The following is a 20,633-nucleotide window of genomic DNA, read 5'->3' on the forward strand; positions in this document are numbered from 1 at the left end:
GTGGAGTTTGGGAGCGGAGGTGGGGTCTCTGCTAAGGCGACCTGGCCTGCAGCTTCTCTGCTTCCTTCCCTAGGGCCGACCTCGCAGCAGCTGTGCACACAGGGGTCATCGGACTGTGGGAAGCAGTGTGACCCCGACTACTACCTGGACAGGGACGGCCGCTGCAAGGCCTGTGTGACCTGTTCTGGAGGTAAGGGCCTCGTTGTCCCCTCCAGGGGCTCCTTACTGGGAGCAGGGGGTCTTGGCCGAGAATCTGGGGTTGGGGAACCCCGAGTTCGTTCTGGACTGCTCAGCCCTCAGGAGCCTAGCTTGCCTCACTGGCATCTCTGAGCAGTTGCCTTTACTGAGTTCCACTCTCAGTTGCGGGTTGGTGGTGGTGAGTCCTTCTCAGAGAGCTCCCATTTGCTCACTCTTGCAAGGAAACATTCGTTATTGCCTACCTGTTCCAAACTCGTCTCGTTATTTTTGGTAGCTATCTTCTGGTGTGTGGATTACGATTCTCTCCATTGTACAGAGGAGAACGCTGAGGCCTTCAAAGGCCACAAGCCCTCGAAAGTGGCAGGGCCAGAGTTTAAGCTTGGAGGTTCTGGGCTCTGGTCAGTCACTGCACTGTCCTTAGAGCATGCTCAGGACGGGCACTTACTGGGTAACTGCTGTGTACACGGCCAGCTCTGCACAGCCTCATAGCACCACCGGCTGCCCCCCGACGTCCATGAGGACCACGCAGGGCAGGGGAAGCTGCCCAGACGCCCGACTACCATGGCTGGTCTCGGCCCCGGCCCCTCACAGAGGCCACGTAGTAGGGGTGTGTGATCATGTCTCCTCGTCCAAGGTTTCTTTCACACCCTGGCTGAAGTCAAGAGAGGCCAAAGCGGAAAGAACACTGTTTGTTGTCACTGGGGCCCCGTACCAGTTACTAAGGCCACATAGCAAGTTTTCTCAAAACCACTCATTGTACTCAGGAATTCCGTGGCTCAGAATTCAGACAGGGCGCTGCGGGGATGGCTGGCCTCTGCTCCACGATGTCTGGGGTTTGAACTGGAAAACGTGAAGGCTGGAGGCGGGAATCATCTGACAGCATTTTCATTCATGGGTCTGGGGTTGGTGCCGACTGCTGGTGGGGCCTCGGTTGCCCTCTGTGTTGGCCTCTATGTGGCCAACTTGGGGGTTTCCTCGGGGCCTGGTGGCTGGATTCCAAGGATGGGGTAGGGGTGAGCACAAGCCATATCCCTCTGTTGACCTCTCCTCGGAAGTCACGTGGCGTAACTTCCGCCAGTTTCTACTTCTTGAGGTAGTCACAAATCCCACTAGAGTCAATGGAAGGAGAAAAAGCTTCTCAACGGATAAGTGGCAGAGGTCTAGAAGAGCAGATGGGGCCCAGAAATACTGCTCTGGCTGTGTTTGGAAAAAATATAATCTGTCATAGCCACCATGTCGGTTGGAGAAACGAGGTGGCTCTGGGTCTGAGAATTCCTTCGGCTCTAAGGATGAAAGCCCTGTGAAGCAGTGGGGTGGAGAACAGGGGCCAAGAGCACAGACTCTGGAGCCCAAGAGCCTGGGTTCGAACCTTGGCTCTACCAGTTTGCAGCTTATAAACACAAGCAAGTTTCTTAACGTCTCTGTGCCTCAGTTTCCTCATCTGCAATGGGCACAGTAATAGTACTCTCTCGGAGTGCTGTTGCAGGAATTAAATAGGTCAAACTAGGTTAATCTGGGCAGAATGCTAAGAATAGGACCCCCCACGCATACTCAGTGGTATTACTGCTCTCTTGCTTGTACTCAATGATATATTTTTTAAAGATTTTTTTATTTGAGAGAGAGGGAGAGGGAAAGAGCACAGAGGGAGAGGGAGAAGCAGATTCCCTGCTGAGCAGAGAGCCCGATGCGGGGCTCGATCCCAGGACTCTGAGATCCTGACCTGAGCTGAAGGCAGACACTTAACTCACTGAGCCACCCAGGCGCCCCATCATTGAAAATTTCAAACGTGTTCAGAAATAGAGTCAGGAATGGTTATGGACATCACCCAATTTTAAAGAATGATCAAGTGGCCAGTGTGGGTTCATCTATACCCATGCCTGCTCACCCTCTTCTCTAGATTATTTTCTTTCAGCGGCTTTATTGCCACAGGATTGACGTGCAGTGCCACGCACATGTCCAAGTGTGCCGCTTGGTACATTTCGACATGTATGCAGCTGTGAAACCATCACCGCAATCAAGGAAAATGATTTCCCCAGAAAGTTTCCTCGTGTTCCTTATCTTCCCTCCCACCATTGCTCACCCCGCTTCCATTCCCAGGCAATCATTCTGCTTTCTGTCACTGTGGAAGAGTTTGCATTTTCTAGCATTTTCTGTAAACATAATCATATAGTACATACTCTTTTTTTTCTCTCTACCTTCTTTCACTCAGCCTATTTTGAGCGTGCCCCAAAATCTGCTCAACAGACTAGTCACGTGAGTGTTTGCTTCCAGGCAAATGCTTCTCTGCTCTCCTGGGGGTTCTGTGGACCCCCTGCCCTTGCCGTCCCAGATCCTTCCTCATGACCCTTCTCTATGTCCCTTTGAAGACCTGGTGGAGAAGACGCCGTGCACGTGGAACTCCTCTCGAGTCTGCGAATGTCGAGCTGGTATGTTCTGTGCCACGTCAGCCACCAACTCCTGTGCACGCTGTAACCCCCACTCCGCCTGCCCACCAGGGATGGTCACCAAAGCCCAGGGTAAGCTGTCTGCGCCCTCAGCCAAGGGGCTGAAGTCTGTGCCCCTGCAGCTGAACTTCTCTCCACCCCAACTGGGCAAATGACCTTCAACCCTAGCTGTTAACTAGGTCAGGTTTGGGCTTTGGTTTTGTTTTAATAGTTAGATCTGGTAAGCGGAATATAATCTAGATCTGGGGGCGCCTGGATAGATCAGTTGGAAGAGCATGCGACTCTTGATCTTGGGGTTGTGAGTTCGAGCCCCACGTTGAGATTACTGAAAAAAAAAAAACAACCACTTAAAAAAATCTAAATTTGGCATTTTGGTAAGAAATTCTTTTTTTTTTTTTAATTTTAAGATGTTACGTATTTGAGAGAGACAGAGGGAGAGAGACAGCACAAGCAGGTAGAGCGGCAGCAGAGAGACAGGGTGAAGCAGGTTCCCCGCCGAGCAGAGAGCTGCATGTGGGGTTTGATCCCAGGACCCTGGGATCGTGACCTGAGCGAAGGCAGACGCTTCACTGACTGAGTCACCCAGGCGCCCCTTGGTAAGAGATTCTGATGATTTTTGAAGAATTCTTCCTTCTGAAATCGGGCTGGTAAAATCTCCACCTGTTTGAAAGGTTGTTTCATTGACTCAAGATTGAGCAACATGAAATTTTTGAAGATGGTTCCCACTCAAGATGGTAGACATTCGGGGCGCCTGGCTGGCTCAGTCAGAGCGTGCAACTTGTGATCTCAGGGTCATGAGTTTGAACCCCATATTGGGCATAGAGCTTGCTTAAAAACAACAACAACAAGAGAAAACAAAGAAAAAAGGATGGTAGACTTTTGCCAGAGTGCAAAAAAAATATAAACTCTGGACGGTGGGGAAAAAAGAGGTTCGTCAGTAGACAAGAGATTTCAAGAAATTTCTAGAAGGTAGAAAACAGATGAAAGGGTGGTGACAAATGAAATGAGGGGAAGACCAGCTCGCCCCGGAATTCACTCCATGGGTGCTGCAGGAAAAGTGAGAGCTACCTTGCTTGTCAGACCCCCACCGAGGCTCTGGGCTCAGAGCTGTCAAGTAAAATGAAGGATGGGAGTGAAGCGGAGAATTGAACAGCGCAGTGGGCTGCAACTTCATCTTGAAAATAAAAATTAAAAATCCGAGACACTGGTACACCACGGACACGGACCAGTTGGAACGGATGATGGCTGAGTTTTCAACCTCCGGTGAAAATCGTCAGCTTTTTGATTAAAGACAATGAAGGAATATCTGGGGAACATAGGGCTGCCGGTGTGGTACCGCCACCTTGTGTAAAGCCGTCTTTGGTTCTGTGTTTGCAAGTACAGCCTTTGACAGGCTACCCCTGCTAAGTCACCCTGAAGTGAAGACTGCCAGCCTGCACCCCCCACCGTGGGCCCAGAGTTCCCAGGCCGACCTCCTACTTAGGGAAGAGACCCACTGTGGAAAGGCCGGGCTAGCCCCACAGCAGAAGAAACCTTACCCGCTACTGGGATATACAAATAAATATGTATATTTTTTGAAGTAAATACGAGTGAGCAGGAAAGCTATTCAGGCTGATAAGGAAAACCAGCTGCATGATGGAGAATAACAAGATACATTAACAGAAAGCTTACTATGGATCGGGCAATAGAAATATGGCTTCAGGAATAGGAATAGACGTTTACAATTTTAAATTAGTGTCCACAGAAAAATTCAAGAAGTTGTTACATCCATCAAGAGAGAACAGAATGCCGTGAAGAAGAAACAGTAAGAGAGAAGAGGACCAAAAAAGGCTTTAAGAATGTGTGCTTGTTACCAAGTGTGGCCTCTCAGCTCTCAGTTCGCCTTCAGCACCTGCTGTGCGGTAAAGGATTGGGCTCTTCACGCGATTCTCCTAGTGAACGTGATGTTAAATTTTGCCAATAGAGGGCACTGGGGAGCCATTGCAGGAAGAAGGAGCTTTCTCTCAGCCGCATTCGCTTTTTCTTGCTCTTGCTGTGCAGTCTATCAGCAAAGCACGGGGGTGGGGACATCTGGTCGTGCCCTGCCCCAGTCGTGCTCCCAGAGAAGACAGTCCCTGGGCAACCTCACAGCCCCAGCCGGGGTCTGGTGACCACCTTGGTGTGACCCTCCCAATAGGGACACTGCTATGCTCTGGGCATCACGTCAGCAGAAGTGCCATAATTCCCTCTGTGCACCCCCTACCCCAAGCCTTGGGTCTTCTGCATTGCCATTTCTTATGGCCCTCCTGACCTGGTCACTGTGTACTCTGGGCCTTGTCCCCACAGTGATGCCCCAACTTTCCTTATATACTTGACCTGAAAAATATGAGACTTTAGATTGAAAGGACCTACCAAGAGCAGAGCAGGATGAATGAAGATTACTCACACCTAGACATAAGAGATGTATTTATTTATCCATTCACTAGTTGACAGACTTTTGGGTTATTTCCAGTTTGGAGCTATTATGAATAAAGCAATTACAGACATTCTTGTACAACTCTGTGTAAGCATATGTTTTCATCTCTCATGAGTAAATACCCAGGAGATGGATGACTGGATCACCGTGCCGGCCACACAGAATGTCTTTGAGGGCCAATTCAAAGCCTGTCACCACCGTGATCTGATCTTACCCCCATAGTTATATAGATGGAGAGAATCATATGGTCAGAGCTAGAGCTAGAACACAATGATCCCGAATTCTAGCCCGGAGTACTCTCTACCAGACCACATTAGCTCCTTCTTAGTTCAGAACCTAGAATTTTCTATTCGGTTAAGATTAAGTTTGAAAGCAGAAAAAAAATATTTTCAGACATAAAAGGGCAGAAAGATTTCCCCTCATGTGTCCTCTCTTAGAAAGTTACTTGCAGGGGCGCCTGGGTGGCACAGCGGTTAAGCGTCTGCCTTCGGCTCAGGGCGTGATCCTGGCGATCTGGGATCGAGCCCCACATCAGGCTCCTCCGCTATGAGCCTGCTTCTTCCTCTCCCACTCCCCCTGCTGTGTTCCCTCTCTCGCTGGCTGTCTCTATCGCTGTCAAATAAATAAATAAAATCTTAAAAAAAAAAAAAAAAGAAAGTTACTTGCAGATGTTATCTGGCTAAATGAGGAGCCAAAAACAAACAAACAAAAAAAGCCATGAATCTAGAAAACAGTGACTCTATCCCAGGAGAGCAGGGAAGTCCCCGTATGACAGCTGTATTGCAGACCAATTGAGCCAGTTAAGAACAGAAAAATAGAGGAGGGCTCCAGTGAATTGTCTTGTCTGCTGGAATGAAAGAAAGAATTGCAGTACACTTCATAAATAATACGTTTGAAAAACTTGATGATATGGTGAAGGCACATTTTTCTTTTCTCAACAAGAAAACGAAAGGCAGTTAAGAACTCTAGGGAAAATAAAAAGCTGACAAGAAATTTATACTTCAAATATGAAGATGAGAATTTCATCTGATTTTAAGTACTTGTTGGATGCACAGAAAGAGAATCCGTTTGACCTTGATGCTGACTAAGATCATTCTCCTTTAAATGGCCCAAGGATCAGGTGTTTGGATTTAAAGAGAAATATTTCAGTCTGGTAAATAATATCCTTTTTAGTTCTAAATTGGGAGTAAGAGTGGGTAGTTTCTTTTTCTTTTTCTTTTTTTCCTCTTTCTATGGGCCCTTACCAGAGAACACAGGCAGACTAAATAGGGGCTAAACAATACCTTCTGCTCACCTCCAGATTTAAAGGAGGAGGAAAAGGGGAGGGTCACTACACCAGGGAGGAAGGAGGAAGGCTACAGGTGAGGTGTGATATACGTGGAGAGGTTAAGAGAAACCCAAGGAGCACTGGGTCCACCTTCTCCACTTAGAGTAGGACAGCAGTACTTTTTTTTTTTTTTTAAGGTTTTATTTATTTGAGAAAGAGAGAGAGTGAAAGAAAGCATGAGTAGGGGTTGGGGGGAGGTAGAGGGAGAGGGAAAAGCAGACTCCCCATTAAGCAGGGAGCCCAACGCAGGGCTCGATCCCACGACGCCAGGATCATGACCTGAGCCAGAGGCAGACACTTAACCCACTGAGCCACACAGGTGTCCCCAGCAGGCCTGTAGCTGCTTTCCAGTAGGTGTTCCAGTGGGAGCTCAGACTGAGGCTGCCTTAGAGGCCAGAGGGCTCTCTCCTAATGGTGTTAACCTGGGAGTAGCCACAGGTGATGTATTTGAACACAAGAACTCCTCCAATCCTCTCAAAGTCAACTCCAGTTGAAACTAGTGACATTTTAAATGTAATTCAAATACTGGTTTGCAAATAAATAGGAATTATCATAACAAATCCTATCATCTTCCCCATAGCCTAAAGCCTACAGGCTTCAACTAATTCAGTTAATAGTGTGGTGACCCTGAGGAGAGACGTAGCATCTCTTTGGAGACACCCCCCCCCCCCACCGCCACACACACACCCGCCCCCCCCCCCCCCACCCCGGCAAAAGAGGAGAGTTCCTCAGGACCCTGCTAATCCAAGAAGGAAATTAATCCTTGCTTCACTTTCTCTTCAAAGTGTTTCAGGAAAAATCTGAGAAGTATCATGAGAGCTTTTAGAAGGGAAATGAATGTGGGTGGGAATCTGCTTTGTACCACATCAGAGGAGGGGTGCCACCACAGGGACATGGGGGTAGAGAAGGATCACGGCTGGGCGTGACCTTCTTCAAATGTGGGCCAGTTTTCTAACCCTAGCAAAACAGTTAATTGTAAACTTGTAAGAATGTGCTCAGTCCCCAGGCAGGAGGTGGCGTGGTCCGATGGAGTGTGCGGTGGGCTGGAACCTAGGAGCCCTGCCTTCTGGCTCTAGTTCTGTGGTTCTCTGCCATCTGTAAAAAGAGTGGCTGGGTCAGATCAGAGGAGACCATCTTTGAATGGGTCCTCAAAGGCATTCTGTCTGGTCCGCACAGGACACAGCCTTCCCCCTCCGAAGTACTCAAGAGGAGTGAAATTATATGTCCTCCAAAGACTCGTACAAGGACATTCAGAGCTGCCTTATTTATAATAGCTTCTAACTGGAAACAACCCAGATGTCCATCACCTAGTGAATGGGTACATAGATGGTGGTATGTCTCTACAATGGAAGATGACTCCGGGCAGCCTGAGTGTATTTCAGAAATATTATCCTGAGAGAAAGAAGCCAGACCCCAGAAAGTACTTACTGCCCGATTCCATCTAATGAAATTCTAGAACAGGCACCCTGATCTATAGTGACATAAAGCAGACCAGTCGTTGCCTGAATGTGGGAGGAGGATTTATGGCAGAAGGGCACGAGGAAACTTTCTTGGATGCTGGAATGTTCTAGATCTTGAATGGAGATACAGTTACATGGAAGGATACATTCTTCAAAACCCATCAAATGGTGCCACTGAGGGGACATTTTCTTCTATATACATTATGCCTTACTAAAGTTGATGTCAAAAGAAAAGAACTTTCAAAAAATGGAGGCTCCGTTTAAATATCAAGCGATAGTATTTACGTTTATTTATTTATATGTATTTATCAGGTTTCTCTGTTACGTAAAAACAGAAGGTTAGAGCCACCAAGCCACCGTCCTGTGTGATCACAGTTGGCTGGAGATGGGGGGCAGCTTTTCCACTTTGATCTTTTGAGACATAAACCTGACTGTCTCAGCCAGCTCTAGCTGCAGACATAGCGGTGACAAACGACGTTGACATTTCAGGACTCAGCTCTCCTCCACGGGTCTATGGGCGCTTTGCCGTCTTGCCTGGGCTCGCAGGTTTGGTTTGGGTTTGCTTCGAGTGTTTCTCATACTTCCTGGGACCAGTGGGGGCCATTACCTGCCCAGAGCATCATCTCCTTACAGCCAGGGTGGAAGTGCAGAAAGACCCAGGCGGGGGACAGGCACACGGTTCCTTCCATCCTGCTCCCCTGACCATCTGAGAGTCACAGGGCATTGGTGAGGCGGAGACACAGACACCTCCCCCACCTGAGGAGGTGGGCCCCACATGGAATCTGCACTGATCCCATCCCATTGCTAATTAAATCCCCACTTTGGGGAGCAGGACCTAATTTTTAAGAACAGCTTTGTTGCAGTATACTTGACAAAGCCCAGAATCTGTAGTTTTCAGTGTGTAATTCAATGATTGTAAAGACATTTACCAAGTTGTAAAACCATCACCACGATCTAAGAAGCCTCATGCCTTTAGTAGTCAATCCCCGTATCCGTCCCCTCTTGGACAAGCACGGATCGATCCCGCTCTCTGTTCCTGTAGATGGACCTTTTCTGGTCACTTCCAGAATATGTGCTCCGTGTCGGGTTTCTCTCACTGTGCACGATACTGTCGAGGTTCATGCGTGCTGTAACGTGTGTTCGCGCGTTGTTCCCTTTTATTGCCGCACCATATGCGGGTTTATCCATTTCCCAGTTGATGGACGTTTGGGTTGTTTCCGCTTTTTTGGCTCCGAGAAGAATGCCGCTGTGAGCAATTGTGTACAGCGGATAGTTGTGCCCATGTTTTAACATGGCTGCTCACCAGCCTCTCCCATGCGCTTGCTCTCCTCCCTCCCCCACCTAGGGGCCACCCCCGCTTTGATTTCCTCTGCCCTGATAGCCCCACCCACGCAGACACTCCAGCAGTGGCCCCTGAGGGGAGCCTCCCCGGTCAGATGAGGTCGAATCTGACCACGAGGGGAGCCTGCGTGCCTTCAGGTGACACCTGCGTCACGTCTGTGGGCCCTACCACTCCTGTGAGCCCCCGACCGTAGGGATCCTGTCTCTTTTGCTCACTGTCATGTCCCAGCTTCCAGCTGAGTCCGCAATACATAGTAGATGCTCAATAAGGAGTTGTTGCCTGGAGGGAAGGACGGAGGGAGGGAGAGAAGGAAAGAGGGTCAGGACACCAGCCTGAGTCTCCCTGGCTGCAGTGTCCTTCTGACCTCACCATGCCACCTCCCTGGAAGTTACCAGTCCTTCTGGGTAAGGCTCCTCGATGCCAGTTTTAAGACCACTCCCTGCAGGTGCGGTCGAGAGGGATGCCCCCGGTGAGTCGCCTCCCCCCGAGGCCCGCCCTGAGTGCAGCACCAACCCACAGGACAGCAAGGCGCCCACCAGGTGACTCCCTAGCCGCTTTTGGGGGCAGCTGGGCTGGGGGTGGAGGTGGGGCCTGGGTTGGATCTCGGTGCCAAGGTCACAAGTCATTTTGGAGGATGTGTGCCCGGCTCTGTGCTGGCACCCCTGGGAATGATTCCTGAGCACACGCTCCCCTTTCTCCATTTCCACCGTCAGTCTGACTTCTGGCTTCTCTCCTGGCAGCGCCACGGCCCCTCTGGTCTCCTCGGCAGACCCCCAGATCAGTAAGGAGCATGGAGGGGGCATCACCCACGCCTGGGGAGACACCCCCATATCAACAAGCACGCCCATCTCTTTCTCTTCCACGGGAAAGCCCGTTCTGGTTTCAGGTAACGATTACCTCCCAGAAAGGAGGGTCTGCCTCCCAGAGGGCCAGGAGGAGGGAGGCTTTACCCCTGGGCAGCAGCGTCCACTGGGCGGGGGAGACCAAGGCTGACCCCAGGTTTCTGGCTTCTTGAGCGGGAGCTGCGCCTTTGTTCCTCAATTCTGGGCAGGGATTTTCTTCACAGCTTTATCCCCATGGGCCATAATTGCTACTCAGAAAATGCTTGGAGAATGAAGACATGGTGACCTTGACTAGTTGCTTAATTCCTTTGAGCCTCAGTTTTGTCGCACGTACCCCGCAGGGCGGTAAGCAGTGTGGTATTTGTGGCCAGCACCGTGGAGACGTTCTAAGGGGCTTCGGTTTAGGGCTTGCAGTTCTAGTGTCAAACACTAGGTGGCGGCAGTCCTCCGGCCAGTCGTCCTCAAGCGGGTCCTGGACTTGCCGCCTCAGCAGCTTGTTAGAAGAGCAAACTCAGGGCTCCGCCCCTGCCCCGCGGAACCTCACAGTCTGTATGGTAACATGGTCCCGGGAGATCTGCGTGCTCGTTAAAGTTTGAGAAGCACACATACGGCACCTACTACTTTTAACATCTGAACATGGACTTAGGTAACTAAACGATCTTCATAAGGGACAGAAGAGAAAAAGGAACAAGTACTGAGTTACCTTGTAATAAAATATAGCCACATAGCGGCTAAGCATGTGGGCGCAGGAGCCGCCGGGCCTGCCCTGGCCCAAGCCGTGATTCTTGTGGTTTACCATTCGCCATTTTAGCGAGTTGCTTAACCTTCACAGGCCTCGGTTTCCCTCGTCTGTAAGAGGAGATGGTCATGGTGTCTACATGGTATTCAGGGAACAGGTGCTGAGTGCCTGCCCTCGTGGAGCTTCCCATCTGGAGGGGAGCTGGGGGTCCTTCCAGACTCCCCGCTTCACCCTCCTCGCTGCTCCCCCACCCCCGACTCCAGCCACACCGAACGTGCTGCCGGCTGCCCGGGGCCGTGCCTGGCATGTGCCCTCCTCCACGGCCCCCAGACGGTGTTCTTTTGGATCTCAGTTCCTTCCTTCTGGCTCCTTGATGCCTCAATTTCTCACTGTCTAGAAACAGTTTGTTCTTCTGTCAACTGTTTAGCTGCCCTGATGGGCTCCCTCGAGCCAGGGGAGGGAGGGCAGGTGGATAAGGGCCGCACCAGGGAGGCCTCAGTTCCCGCTTGGGGAAGGACCGGGTCCCGCCAGCCCCAATGGCGTCTGCGTCCCAGGAGAAGGAGAACACAGTCTGGGGTGAGGACGGACCGGGGCGGTTGCCACCAGGCCCCTGGCGCACTGCCACGGTGTAGACTCCGGAGCCCCCAGCCTCAGGACAGAGAGTGCAGGGCCGCCTCTGTGTTCCAGGGCCGGTGCTCGTCTGGACGGTCTTGCTCCTGGCGGTGGTTTTGGGCTCCGTGTCTTTCCTACTGTGCCACCGGAGGGCCTGCAGGAAGTGGATTCAACAGAGTGAGTGGATGTGTCCTTGGGGCCAGGGGGAGGGCCGGGTCTCTGCACTGTCCTCGGAGGCTCTCCGGCCAACTCCACTGCCGTTTCAGAGCTCCACCTGTGCTACCCCGTCCAGACCTTCCGGCCCAAGCTGGAGCCTGTGGGTAAGTGTCCAGATGTCCAGAGGAGGCCACTCGGGTCACATGGACACAGCAGCTCCAGGCCCTGGGTGTGGGGCTCCCTGTAATGCGCATGCAGTGTGGGTGGGAACTGTCCTCTACGGCTCTCCACGGCGTTTGGATGGCGGGCTGGCGGGAAGGTTACAATCCTTCTTGTCTTTCATTCTTTCCTCCACAGTGCCCACCCCCTGGAGAGGCATTCCTGAATGCCTTCCTTTCCTTCCTGGCCTCCCTGCCCCTTCCTCCCCCCTCATTGCTCTGCGCCCCCTCTCCTGTTGGCAGCGAGGGGCCTAAGGGACTGTAGGGCAGGCTGATAGGGCTGGAATCCGGGTTCTGCCATTTACGAGCTACATGGCCCTGGTGAGTTTCTTCATTCCTCTGCCGCAGTCGCCTCAGCTATAGAAGGGGACGGTCAGAGGGTGGGCGTGCGGCTCAGTTGAGGCCGGCTGGCCGGCGTGGTGCAGAGCGCTCTGTGTGGGGTGTAGCAGGTGGTTGCTGTCAGCTGACAGGCTGGCCTGTGTTTGGGACCTTTTTCCTCACCGGGAATCTCAGGGTTTTCTGATTTCTAGGCTGTTCTGAAGCCCTCCCTGGTCCTGGCACTCGGATCCTGGCCCAGCTACCAGGCCAACTTTTGCAGACCACCTGTCAGAGTCCCTGACCTATTTCCAGCCCCCGTGTGTGTGTGTGTGTGTGTGTGTGTGTGTGTGTGTGTGTTGGCGGGCGGGGGTGGGGGTGGTGTCCCAGCCATCTGTGCCAAGTGCCTTTTCTCCCCTGTGCAGCCCTTTCCAGGCAGGGCAAGGTCTTCATCAGCACTCCACAAGCACTGATTGAGCACCTACTGTGTGCTGGGCCCTGACCACAGGGGAAGGAGTGGACACCAATTGTCTGAGTTTCCCTTTCTGGTTTCAAGCCAGGTTCCCATAGAGGGTTTCACCGACTCAGGAACCCCAAGGGAGTTGGGTGATGATCTCCATCCATAAGGAGGAGTCAAGGCTCAGAAAGGTGGATAGCTGGCCAGGGCCACCCAACCGATGAGACTCAAGACTCACGTGCTGGTCCTTGAGATTGTGGGCTTTGTCTGTCCCCTCCGCCTTCCTCCCCTCAAGCTCTGTCTACCTCCAGTGTCCACCCATGAGCCCAGTGGGCAGCCTCGGGCCAGATCACGGCCCTTTTGCCCCCCATCTCCTTAGGACCCTCAGAGACCCTCTCTGCAGCCCACCTTTGGACTTGGGCATAAAACCTATCCACTGAGGCCTGTTTTGAATTGATGAGTTTCACAGCAGGTGCTTGTGCGCTCTTAGCAAGGGGGGTTTTTGTGTTTTGATAGTTTCAAGCCTTTTTCCATGAGCTGTCAGCCTTAATGTCTCATTGAAACCCGTGTTTGCTTTCTTGACATTTTTCTAGTATTAGAATTTCCATTGCTGTCAGTTTATTTTTTTCTTCAAACCTTCGTGATGGCAGTTTTGCCACAGAGACAGAGAGAGAGAAAAGCACCTTCCCTTAAGAAGCCAGACCTACAAGAAACCAAGCCCTGAGACTCCGTGGCGGCCATCCGGTTTGGGGCTGTTTCTGGCCCTCTGGCTTCCGGCGGGTCCCTGGGGGTTCTGGGTTCCCAGGCCCGAGCTGGAGGGAAGGTGAGGCCAGGATAAGCACCCAAGGGCTCAGGATGAGAACGGACTGAGTGAGGTGGATGCCCCATTCCCTCCGGAGCAGTGGGTGCTCGAAGGGGCGACGGAGCTTTCATTCACATGCTTGCTCATTTGTGTACTCGAATCGTGTCCAAGTGGCTCTGCGCTGGGTGCAGAAACGGGTCCTTGCTCTAACGAGTGTTCGGACCAGCGTCTGTGGCTTCCGGGGACTAAGGGCTAGCAGGACGGGGATGCGTGCCCCAGCCCTCCCTGTCCTGAGTTGATTTGACTCTGTGGCCCGTGTCCTCGGTGGCAGACTTTCGTGGAGTGCAGATGTACAGCGGACCCGGGAGGCGCCTGCTGTTTTTATCCCCATTTCACAGATGAGGAACCAGGGACACAGGAAGGTGCAGGAACTTGTTTAAGGCCACTTGGTTCATAACAGCCCGGGGGTGGGAATCGTGCCTGGTTGCAAAACACGGACTAAAATTCTTCATTTTAATGGACACTAAAGTCCTTGTCTGTTACTTCAGGCAGGTTTAAGTAAAATTGTTTTGCAACAATTTCAGGCTTACGGAAGAGTCACAAGGACAGGACAAAGCACATGTTTTTCTCAACTTTTTGAGATGAGTTGGTGACTTGATGCCTTATCATTTCCACATACTTTAGTGCGTGTTCATACAAACGACAGTGTATTTTTATGCAACACAGCGACACCATCAAAATCCGAGACTTCACACTGATGCATTGCCACGGACGACAGACCCCATTCCATATCCTTCCTTTGTCCCAACCATGTCCTTTACAGCAGAAGACTCCAGAATTTCGGGTTGCATCTGGTTGTCACGTCTCTTGTGTTTCCTTCAGTCTGGGTCCATTCCTGTCTTTTTTGTCACAGTTGTGACCTGGCCACTTTTGAGCATTCCACCACTGACTTGGTGGGCCTGGTGCGTCCTCATGGTTGGAGACTGGAGTCAGGTCGTGCATCTTTGGTGGCAGGAAGATCCCAGGAGTGATGCTGAGCTCCTCTGGTGGCAGCCATCCTGCCAGGTTCCAGCCGGTCGGTCACTTTCCCCGCGTGGCTGGCTGGGAGCACTTGACGTGAGCGCTGCCTGCCGGGCCGCTCCTGCACGAGGCTGTTCTTTTCTCCTTGGCAAGCAGTAAGCTCTTTCGGGGGAGGTACTTTGAGGCTCTGTGAAAAACCAGTTCCTCATCACACTTTCTTCTTCTTCCTCTATTTATATCTGCATGGACTCGTGGCTTTCTATTTTATTCTCTTGCCATCATTGTTTATTTTTTTAAAGATTTTATTTATTTGACAGCGAGAATAAGAGAGAGAGAACGAGCATGGGGGGGGTCAGAGGGAGAAAGAGACTCCCTGCTGAGCGGTGAGCCCGATGAGGGACTTGATCCTGGGACTCCAGGATCATGACCTGAGCCGAAGGCAGTCGCCAACCAACTGAGCCACCCAGGCTCATTATTTAGTTTGATGTTCAGATTCGGCCCTTGAAGCTGGCCCCCCGTGTCCTTCTCTCCCATCCTTCCATGTTCTGAACACTTCTTTACTCTAAGACCATCCCAATTTACCTGGTACTTCCATGCCCTCACCCTGGAATCAGCCGCGTCTCCCAGGAGCCCAGATCTGAATCTAGGGGTGCCTGTTGCCAAAGCCTGGCTGAGCCTCTGTGCCAGACTCCTTCCTCGGGTCTGTTCTGCTTCCCATCTGCTTCCCAGATGGGGGCCGGGACTGAAAGGGAGCGAGCGGCTGGGATGGACAGGACTGTTTAGCATCTGTTTAGCATTTAACTAAACTCCGTTTAGCGCAGAACTCAAGGGCTTGGCTGGAGTGGCCCTCACGGCAGCCCCAGGGGTGCCACGCACTTGTCCGTTGGGGGGTGGGGCACCAACTCATCCTTGGGTGCTGGACACATTTATGAGAAGATCATAGTTACCCCCCAAAGCGAGGAAACCAATAAATGAAGACAGTGGACTGAAGCCACATTTTTAGAGAAAGTGCACTTAGGAAACCTGACCTCGGTACTCCGGACGGCCTGTCCTGGCTCTTTATCGAAGTGCACACGTGGCTTGTAAGGCAGTTGTAGGCAGACATTGGTGCCTCCGGATTCTGGTGAAAGGTGAAAAACCTGTAGGTTATTTTATGCTTGTTTCCAAGAGTCGGTATCAAATGCTGGTTTTCTCTTCGCTGTGATCAGCGCTGTGCCGCGTTAACGTCCCACCACGTGCTAGGCAGCCTCCACGCCACGTCCCTTTTTCACATTGAACTTTTTTTTTAAAAACGTTCAACAGACTTCAATTTTTAGAACCGTTTTAGATTTGTAGAATATTTGAAAAGACAGTACAGAGAGTTCCCATGTGCCGCACACCCAGTTTCCTCCTCTGTTTGCAGCTCACGTCAGTGTCTGTCACAGTAAATGGGGCAGTATTGATACATTACCGTTAACTAAAGCCCATACTCTATTTAGGTTTACTTAGGTGTTGGTTTTTTTAATAAGAGACTTTTTTTTTTAAAGATATTTACTTATTTGAGAGAGTGCATGTGTGCATGAGCTGGGGGGAGGGGAACGGGGGGAAGAAGCAGACTCCTAGGACCCCAGGATCATGACCTGAGCTGATGGCAGATGCTTAAGCGACTGAACCACCCAGGCGCCCCTAGGTTTACTTAGTTTCAGCCAACGTAGTTTTTACTGTTCCAGGCTCCCACCCAGGATACCATGTTACATTTAGTTGTCATGTCTGCTTGGGCTCCTCTGGACTTTTCTGACTTTCCTGTTTTTGATGACCTTGGCAGTTCTGAGGAGTGCCAGCCAGTTATGGGCAGGATGCCCCTCTATTGGAATCTAATGTTTTCCTCCAGATGACAGTGGGGTTACAGGTTTGGGGGAGGAAGACCCCACAGGCTCCGGGCTGTTCTCATCACGCCATATCAGGGTGTGTGCTCTCAGCGTGACTGATCACTGGGTGCCTGCACGTTTTGGGTCTCATTTCATCTTCATAAAAGCCCTCCAAGGTTGGCATGCTGTGTCCGATTTTCTAGATACGAGGACTAAGGCTGGGAAGGTGGAGTGAGATTGCGTTGGGGGTTCCCTGCCGGGAAGGTCTCTGCTTCAGGATTGCTAAGCTGCCTCATTGTTTGGCATCTGGCTTGTTTTCAGTTTCTTGGTTATTATAAATACCACCTCTGCGGACAGCCTTGTTGTGTTCTCTTGGGTTATTTCCTGAGGGTGTGTCCCTGACGAGGGATTACTGGGTCAAAGGGTGTGAGGATTTCCCTGCCAGATGGCTCTTGAGAAACATGGAACCAGTTCACAGGGCATGAGCCGCCGTGTTCCTTTTTACCCACATCCTCTCTAAGACTGAGGTTTATCACTTTTATTTATATTATTTTATCTTGTTACTTTGTCACACTCTTTCCCCCTGGCCACCCAGATCATAGCTGGCTGTTTACAGAAGTCAACATTGCTCTCAAAGGACAAAGATTAGGCTTTGGTGACATCATTTAAAAGAATGTGCCTCAGGTCAGAAGTGTTTCTCAAAGCAGTGGCTTGGGGAGCAGACAGTGGCCACCCAGCGGAAATGAGCGCAGCCTCTCCAGGTGACCACTTTGTTGGGAACAGACGAAGGAGACTTTAACATTTGTTAAATCAAGACTCCAGAAGGGGTGTCTGGGTGGCTCCGTCGGTGAAGCATCTGACTCTTGATTTCAGCTTGGTTCATGATCTCAGGGCTGTGAGATCGAGCCCCGTGTCGGGCTCTGTGCTGGGCATGGAGCCTGCTTAAGATTCTCTCTCTCCCTCTGCCCCTCCCCCAGCCCTCATGCTCTTTCTCTCTCTCTGTATAAAAAAAATTAAAAAGAAGAAGAAGAGGAAGAAAGAATCCAGAATTGTGTCATTTTTTACATGTTCTTCTTTTGACCATCATTCTGGTTCATTTCCTCTTTAGACGCTTCTTATGTTGCTGGTAGTCACTTAGAAGGCACACGTGAGTGTACCCCCGAACCGACCGAGTGTCTACACAGCACATTCAGACCTCCTGTCATGTTGGTAGTATCGCAGTTGGTTGGCCTCCAGTGAGTGTTTCATCTAGGATTCTGGGCTGGTGGTTCCCAGAGCTGCTGATGTCAGAATGTTCTGGAGATGACTCAGCTCACTGGCATTTTCAGAGCAGATTTCTCTGGTCAGGTGCCCACACCTAACAGCAGCATATTCCAAGTCTCTAAGAGGGCCTCCTCAGGACTTCTAAGGGGAGTGTGTCCCCGGAGGGCGGTCTATGCTGGGAGTTGATTTGCCCATCGTAGACCAGACGCCTGGGTGTCATCTGCAGCTTTCTCAGATGGCCCGTGGGCCATGGTTGAATGTCACCGTATGCTTGGCCATGACCCGGCCCTGTATTTGATAGGAGAGAAGCGCTGACGTGGAGGGTGGGGGTTTGGGATGAGAAGATCAAGTTGCACCCTAGGAATCCATAAGCCAGTACCTGCTGAGTCCGGCGGGGGCGGGGGGGGGGGGGAATGGCAGGCAGTGGGGTGATGGTGAGCAGCTGTCCTCCTCGAAGGTGGTCCCACGAGCTCTTTTAGGCGCATGTTACTGAAAACTGAACTCCCACCAAAGGCCTCCAGGGTCGATTGGCTTTGGGTGTGTCCAGTGCAGGGTTCAGCCAAGGCCCCCAGGATCGGTCATAGCTGCTCTCAGCCAGCCTTGAGGTCCTCCACACGAGCTTTTACCCAGTGCGAGCTTTTACCCAGTGCTCCAGGGAGTTCTGGGTTCTCTAGCCCCGGGGGCTACAAGGGAGGGGCAGTAGCCACAGACCCACTTCTGAGCCAGCAGAGCCCTCCTCTTCGGCTCCTGAACCTCTCCTGAACTTCTCCTGTGCCTAGTGAGGTGGGGGGGCTGGGAAAGGAGTCTGGTGCCCTGATTGGCTTAGTGGCTGGGGGAGAGGTGGTTCCCAGTTGTCCCGCAGCTGCTGCCGAGGCGAGTGCCGGGAAGTGAGCCTCTGTGCCCAGGCGTGGGCGCGGATTCTGAAACTGTCCACTGTTGTCCAGATCGTCCACTGTTGTCCAGCCTGAGGGCCTGACAAGTGTCAGCTGCCACCCATACGTGGGCTGGAGCAGGACCAGGCAGCTGCTAGACCCTCCTTGGTGAAGTCACCACTCTTTTTCTTTTTCCAGACTCCAGGCCCAGGAGGAACCCGACAGTAAGTAGCCTTTCCTTGCCCTGCCTCCCCGGTTTTCTGCCCCTCAATTGGACTCCTTCACTAACAGATCTGCTGGTTCTGAGAGCTGCTGGTGGGTCATTCCCCTCCCACAGTGACGGGGGTGTGGGCTCCCCTTGCAAGTTCAGGCTGGGTCTGCCCCATGTGGGGTATTCTGAGCACAGTGGGGCCACGGCCAGGCCCTGGCCGAAGATGGGGAGCCCCACCCCCTCAGCAGTCTTTGGCTCCTGGCTCGCCCTGCCGGGGACTTCCAGAAGGGCCTGGCAGACCATGGATTTGGTTTTGGCTACTTTGGGTGCCAGGTGGGGTTATTTCCCCTTTCTCCTTCACTCCCTGTGGTTCTCATTCTCACAGCTGGGATGACAAATCCATACTTGAAAACTTGGCCATCATGGGGCGCCTGAGTGGCTTAGTCAGTGAAGCGTCCGACTCTTGATTTCAGCTCAGATCATGATCTTACGGTCGTGAGATCGAGCCCTGCCTCGGGCTCCGCACTGAGCATGGAGCCTGCTCTGGATTCTCTCTATCTCTCCCTCTGCCCCTCCCCTCCTGCTCATGCTCTCTCTCTCTTTCTCAAAACAACAACAACAACAACAACAACAACAACAAAAACTTAGCCATCCCGTGTGGAGCACTTACTGTGAGCCGGGCACCTTGCTTTGTGCTTCTCAGAGTGACCGTGGGTAGTCCTGACAGCACTCAGAGGTTGGTACTGTCATCCATTTTACAAAAGAAGAAACCCAAGCACAGACAGGAGAGGCGGGTCCGCAATTGGAAAGTAGATCAGCGAACCCTGGTTTGATTTAAACCCTGGTTTGTGTGGCTTCAAAGCTGGTACCCTGAACCGTTGCCCCGAGCTGGAAGGACCTCTTCACCTGCCTTTTACAAAGAGCTTGCTTGTGCAGGTGCTGGGCCGGGGGCTTTGCAAACCTTACCCTGAACCTACAGTTACCAGGGAGGGGGCCCAGACACCCCACCCTCACCAGGCTGGGCCTGGCACCCTGCTCTGCGTCAAGCCTCTGGGAGCAGCCTCGGGGGGAAGGGGTAGGAGAAGGGATGTTACCCTCCAGAGCCGAGGGACAGGGCAGGACAAAGTACTCTATGTGGCTGGGTCTCAGCTGTGTGTGGTTCACCCATTTTTTTTTTCCATTTATCAATTTTTCCGTGACTTTCTTTTAACTCAAACATTCATACATGGAGAAAGGTTTCCATCCTTTAATTTTTTAATATAGCAGACAGAACCACAATATGAATTCAGTTTCAGATTATGGGAGGTCACATTCAAATATGCTGGGGTCAGATAAGTGGCTGTTACAATACCAGGAAATTTCATGAAAAGGGCATTTAATGATTTGTGAGATAATCAAACATTTTTTGGCCATGGGAGTCAGTGTTTCCATAGTAACTTGTTTTAAATGCCGTCTTTTGGACTTCAGATGATTGTAAAAGGGTAGTCAGGGTTGCGTGGACATACTTTGTGAATCACTCGAGCTCATTCCATTTTGAAGGCTGAAGGTACATGTATGTGTTAGAACATTTCACGAGACCACCTCTCCTTCAGACTTACCTATCAAAGTCAAAAACGAAACCACCATTTTCCTGAAGACACGGCTATTTTTAGAATACATTAGTGTAATCATAACCGACCACTGTCCCAGGAGTCAGGGCTGGGGAGTTGGGGTGGGTCTGGAGTGCACACTTACCCACAGGGGCTTATAAGCATGGCTTCCAGAGCGAGGTGCAGGGTTCAAGTGCTGGCCCCACACTTACTTGAGCAAGTTACTTGACTCCTCTGTGTCTCAGTTTCCTGGACTGTAAAATGGGGAGGGTGCTAACATTAGCTGCTTTATAGGGTGGTTGGGACGATTCACACGTGTCAAGGCCACACACATGGTAAGCGCTGGACGGGATGCTGGCTACTATCGTTATTTAGTACAAGTTAAAAGCAACAGGACTTCTGAAACTCAACACAGGGCATTGGGCTCTCAAAGCCGAGAAGCCGTGGGTGGTGTGTGGCAGCTT

At 51.5% G+C, this 20,633-nt stretch overlaps 1 protein-coding gene across 1 annotated transcript in view; it reads left to right on the top strand.

The window, feature by feature from the left end:
* TNFRSF8 (TNF receptor superfamily member 8) overlaps positions 1–20,633 on the top strand; it is a 33,856-nt gene that overhangs the window by 6,840 nt on the left and 6,383 nt on the right. The window contains exons 4-10 of the mRNA XM_026520152.4: positions 74–190; positions 2,565–2,714; positions 9,672–9,765; positions 9,967–10,112; positions 11,495–11,596; positions 11,686–11,739; positions 18,568–18,593. Coding sequence (XP_026375937.2) covers positions 74–190; positions 2,565–2,714; positions 9,672–9,765; positions 9,967–10,112; positions 11,495–11,596; positions 11,686–11,739; positions 18,568–18,593 — 689 coding nt within the window. The remainder of the gene's footprint in view (positions 1–73; positions 191–2,564; positions 2,715–9,671; positions 9,766–9,966; positions 10,113–11,494; positions 11,597–11,685; positions 11,740–18,567; positions 18,594–20,633) is intronic.

Source organism: Ursus arctos, unplaced genomic scaffold (genome assembly GCF_023065955.2).
Source record: "Ursus arctos isolate Adak ecotype North America unplaced genomic scaffold, UrsArc2.0 scaffold_32, whole genome shotgun sequence".
NCBI lineage: Eukaryota > Metazoa > Chordata > Mammalia > Carnivora > Ursidae > Ursus > Ursus arctos.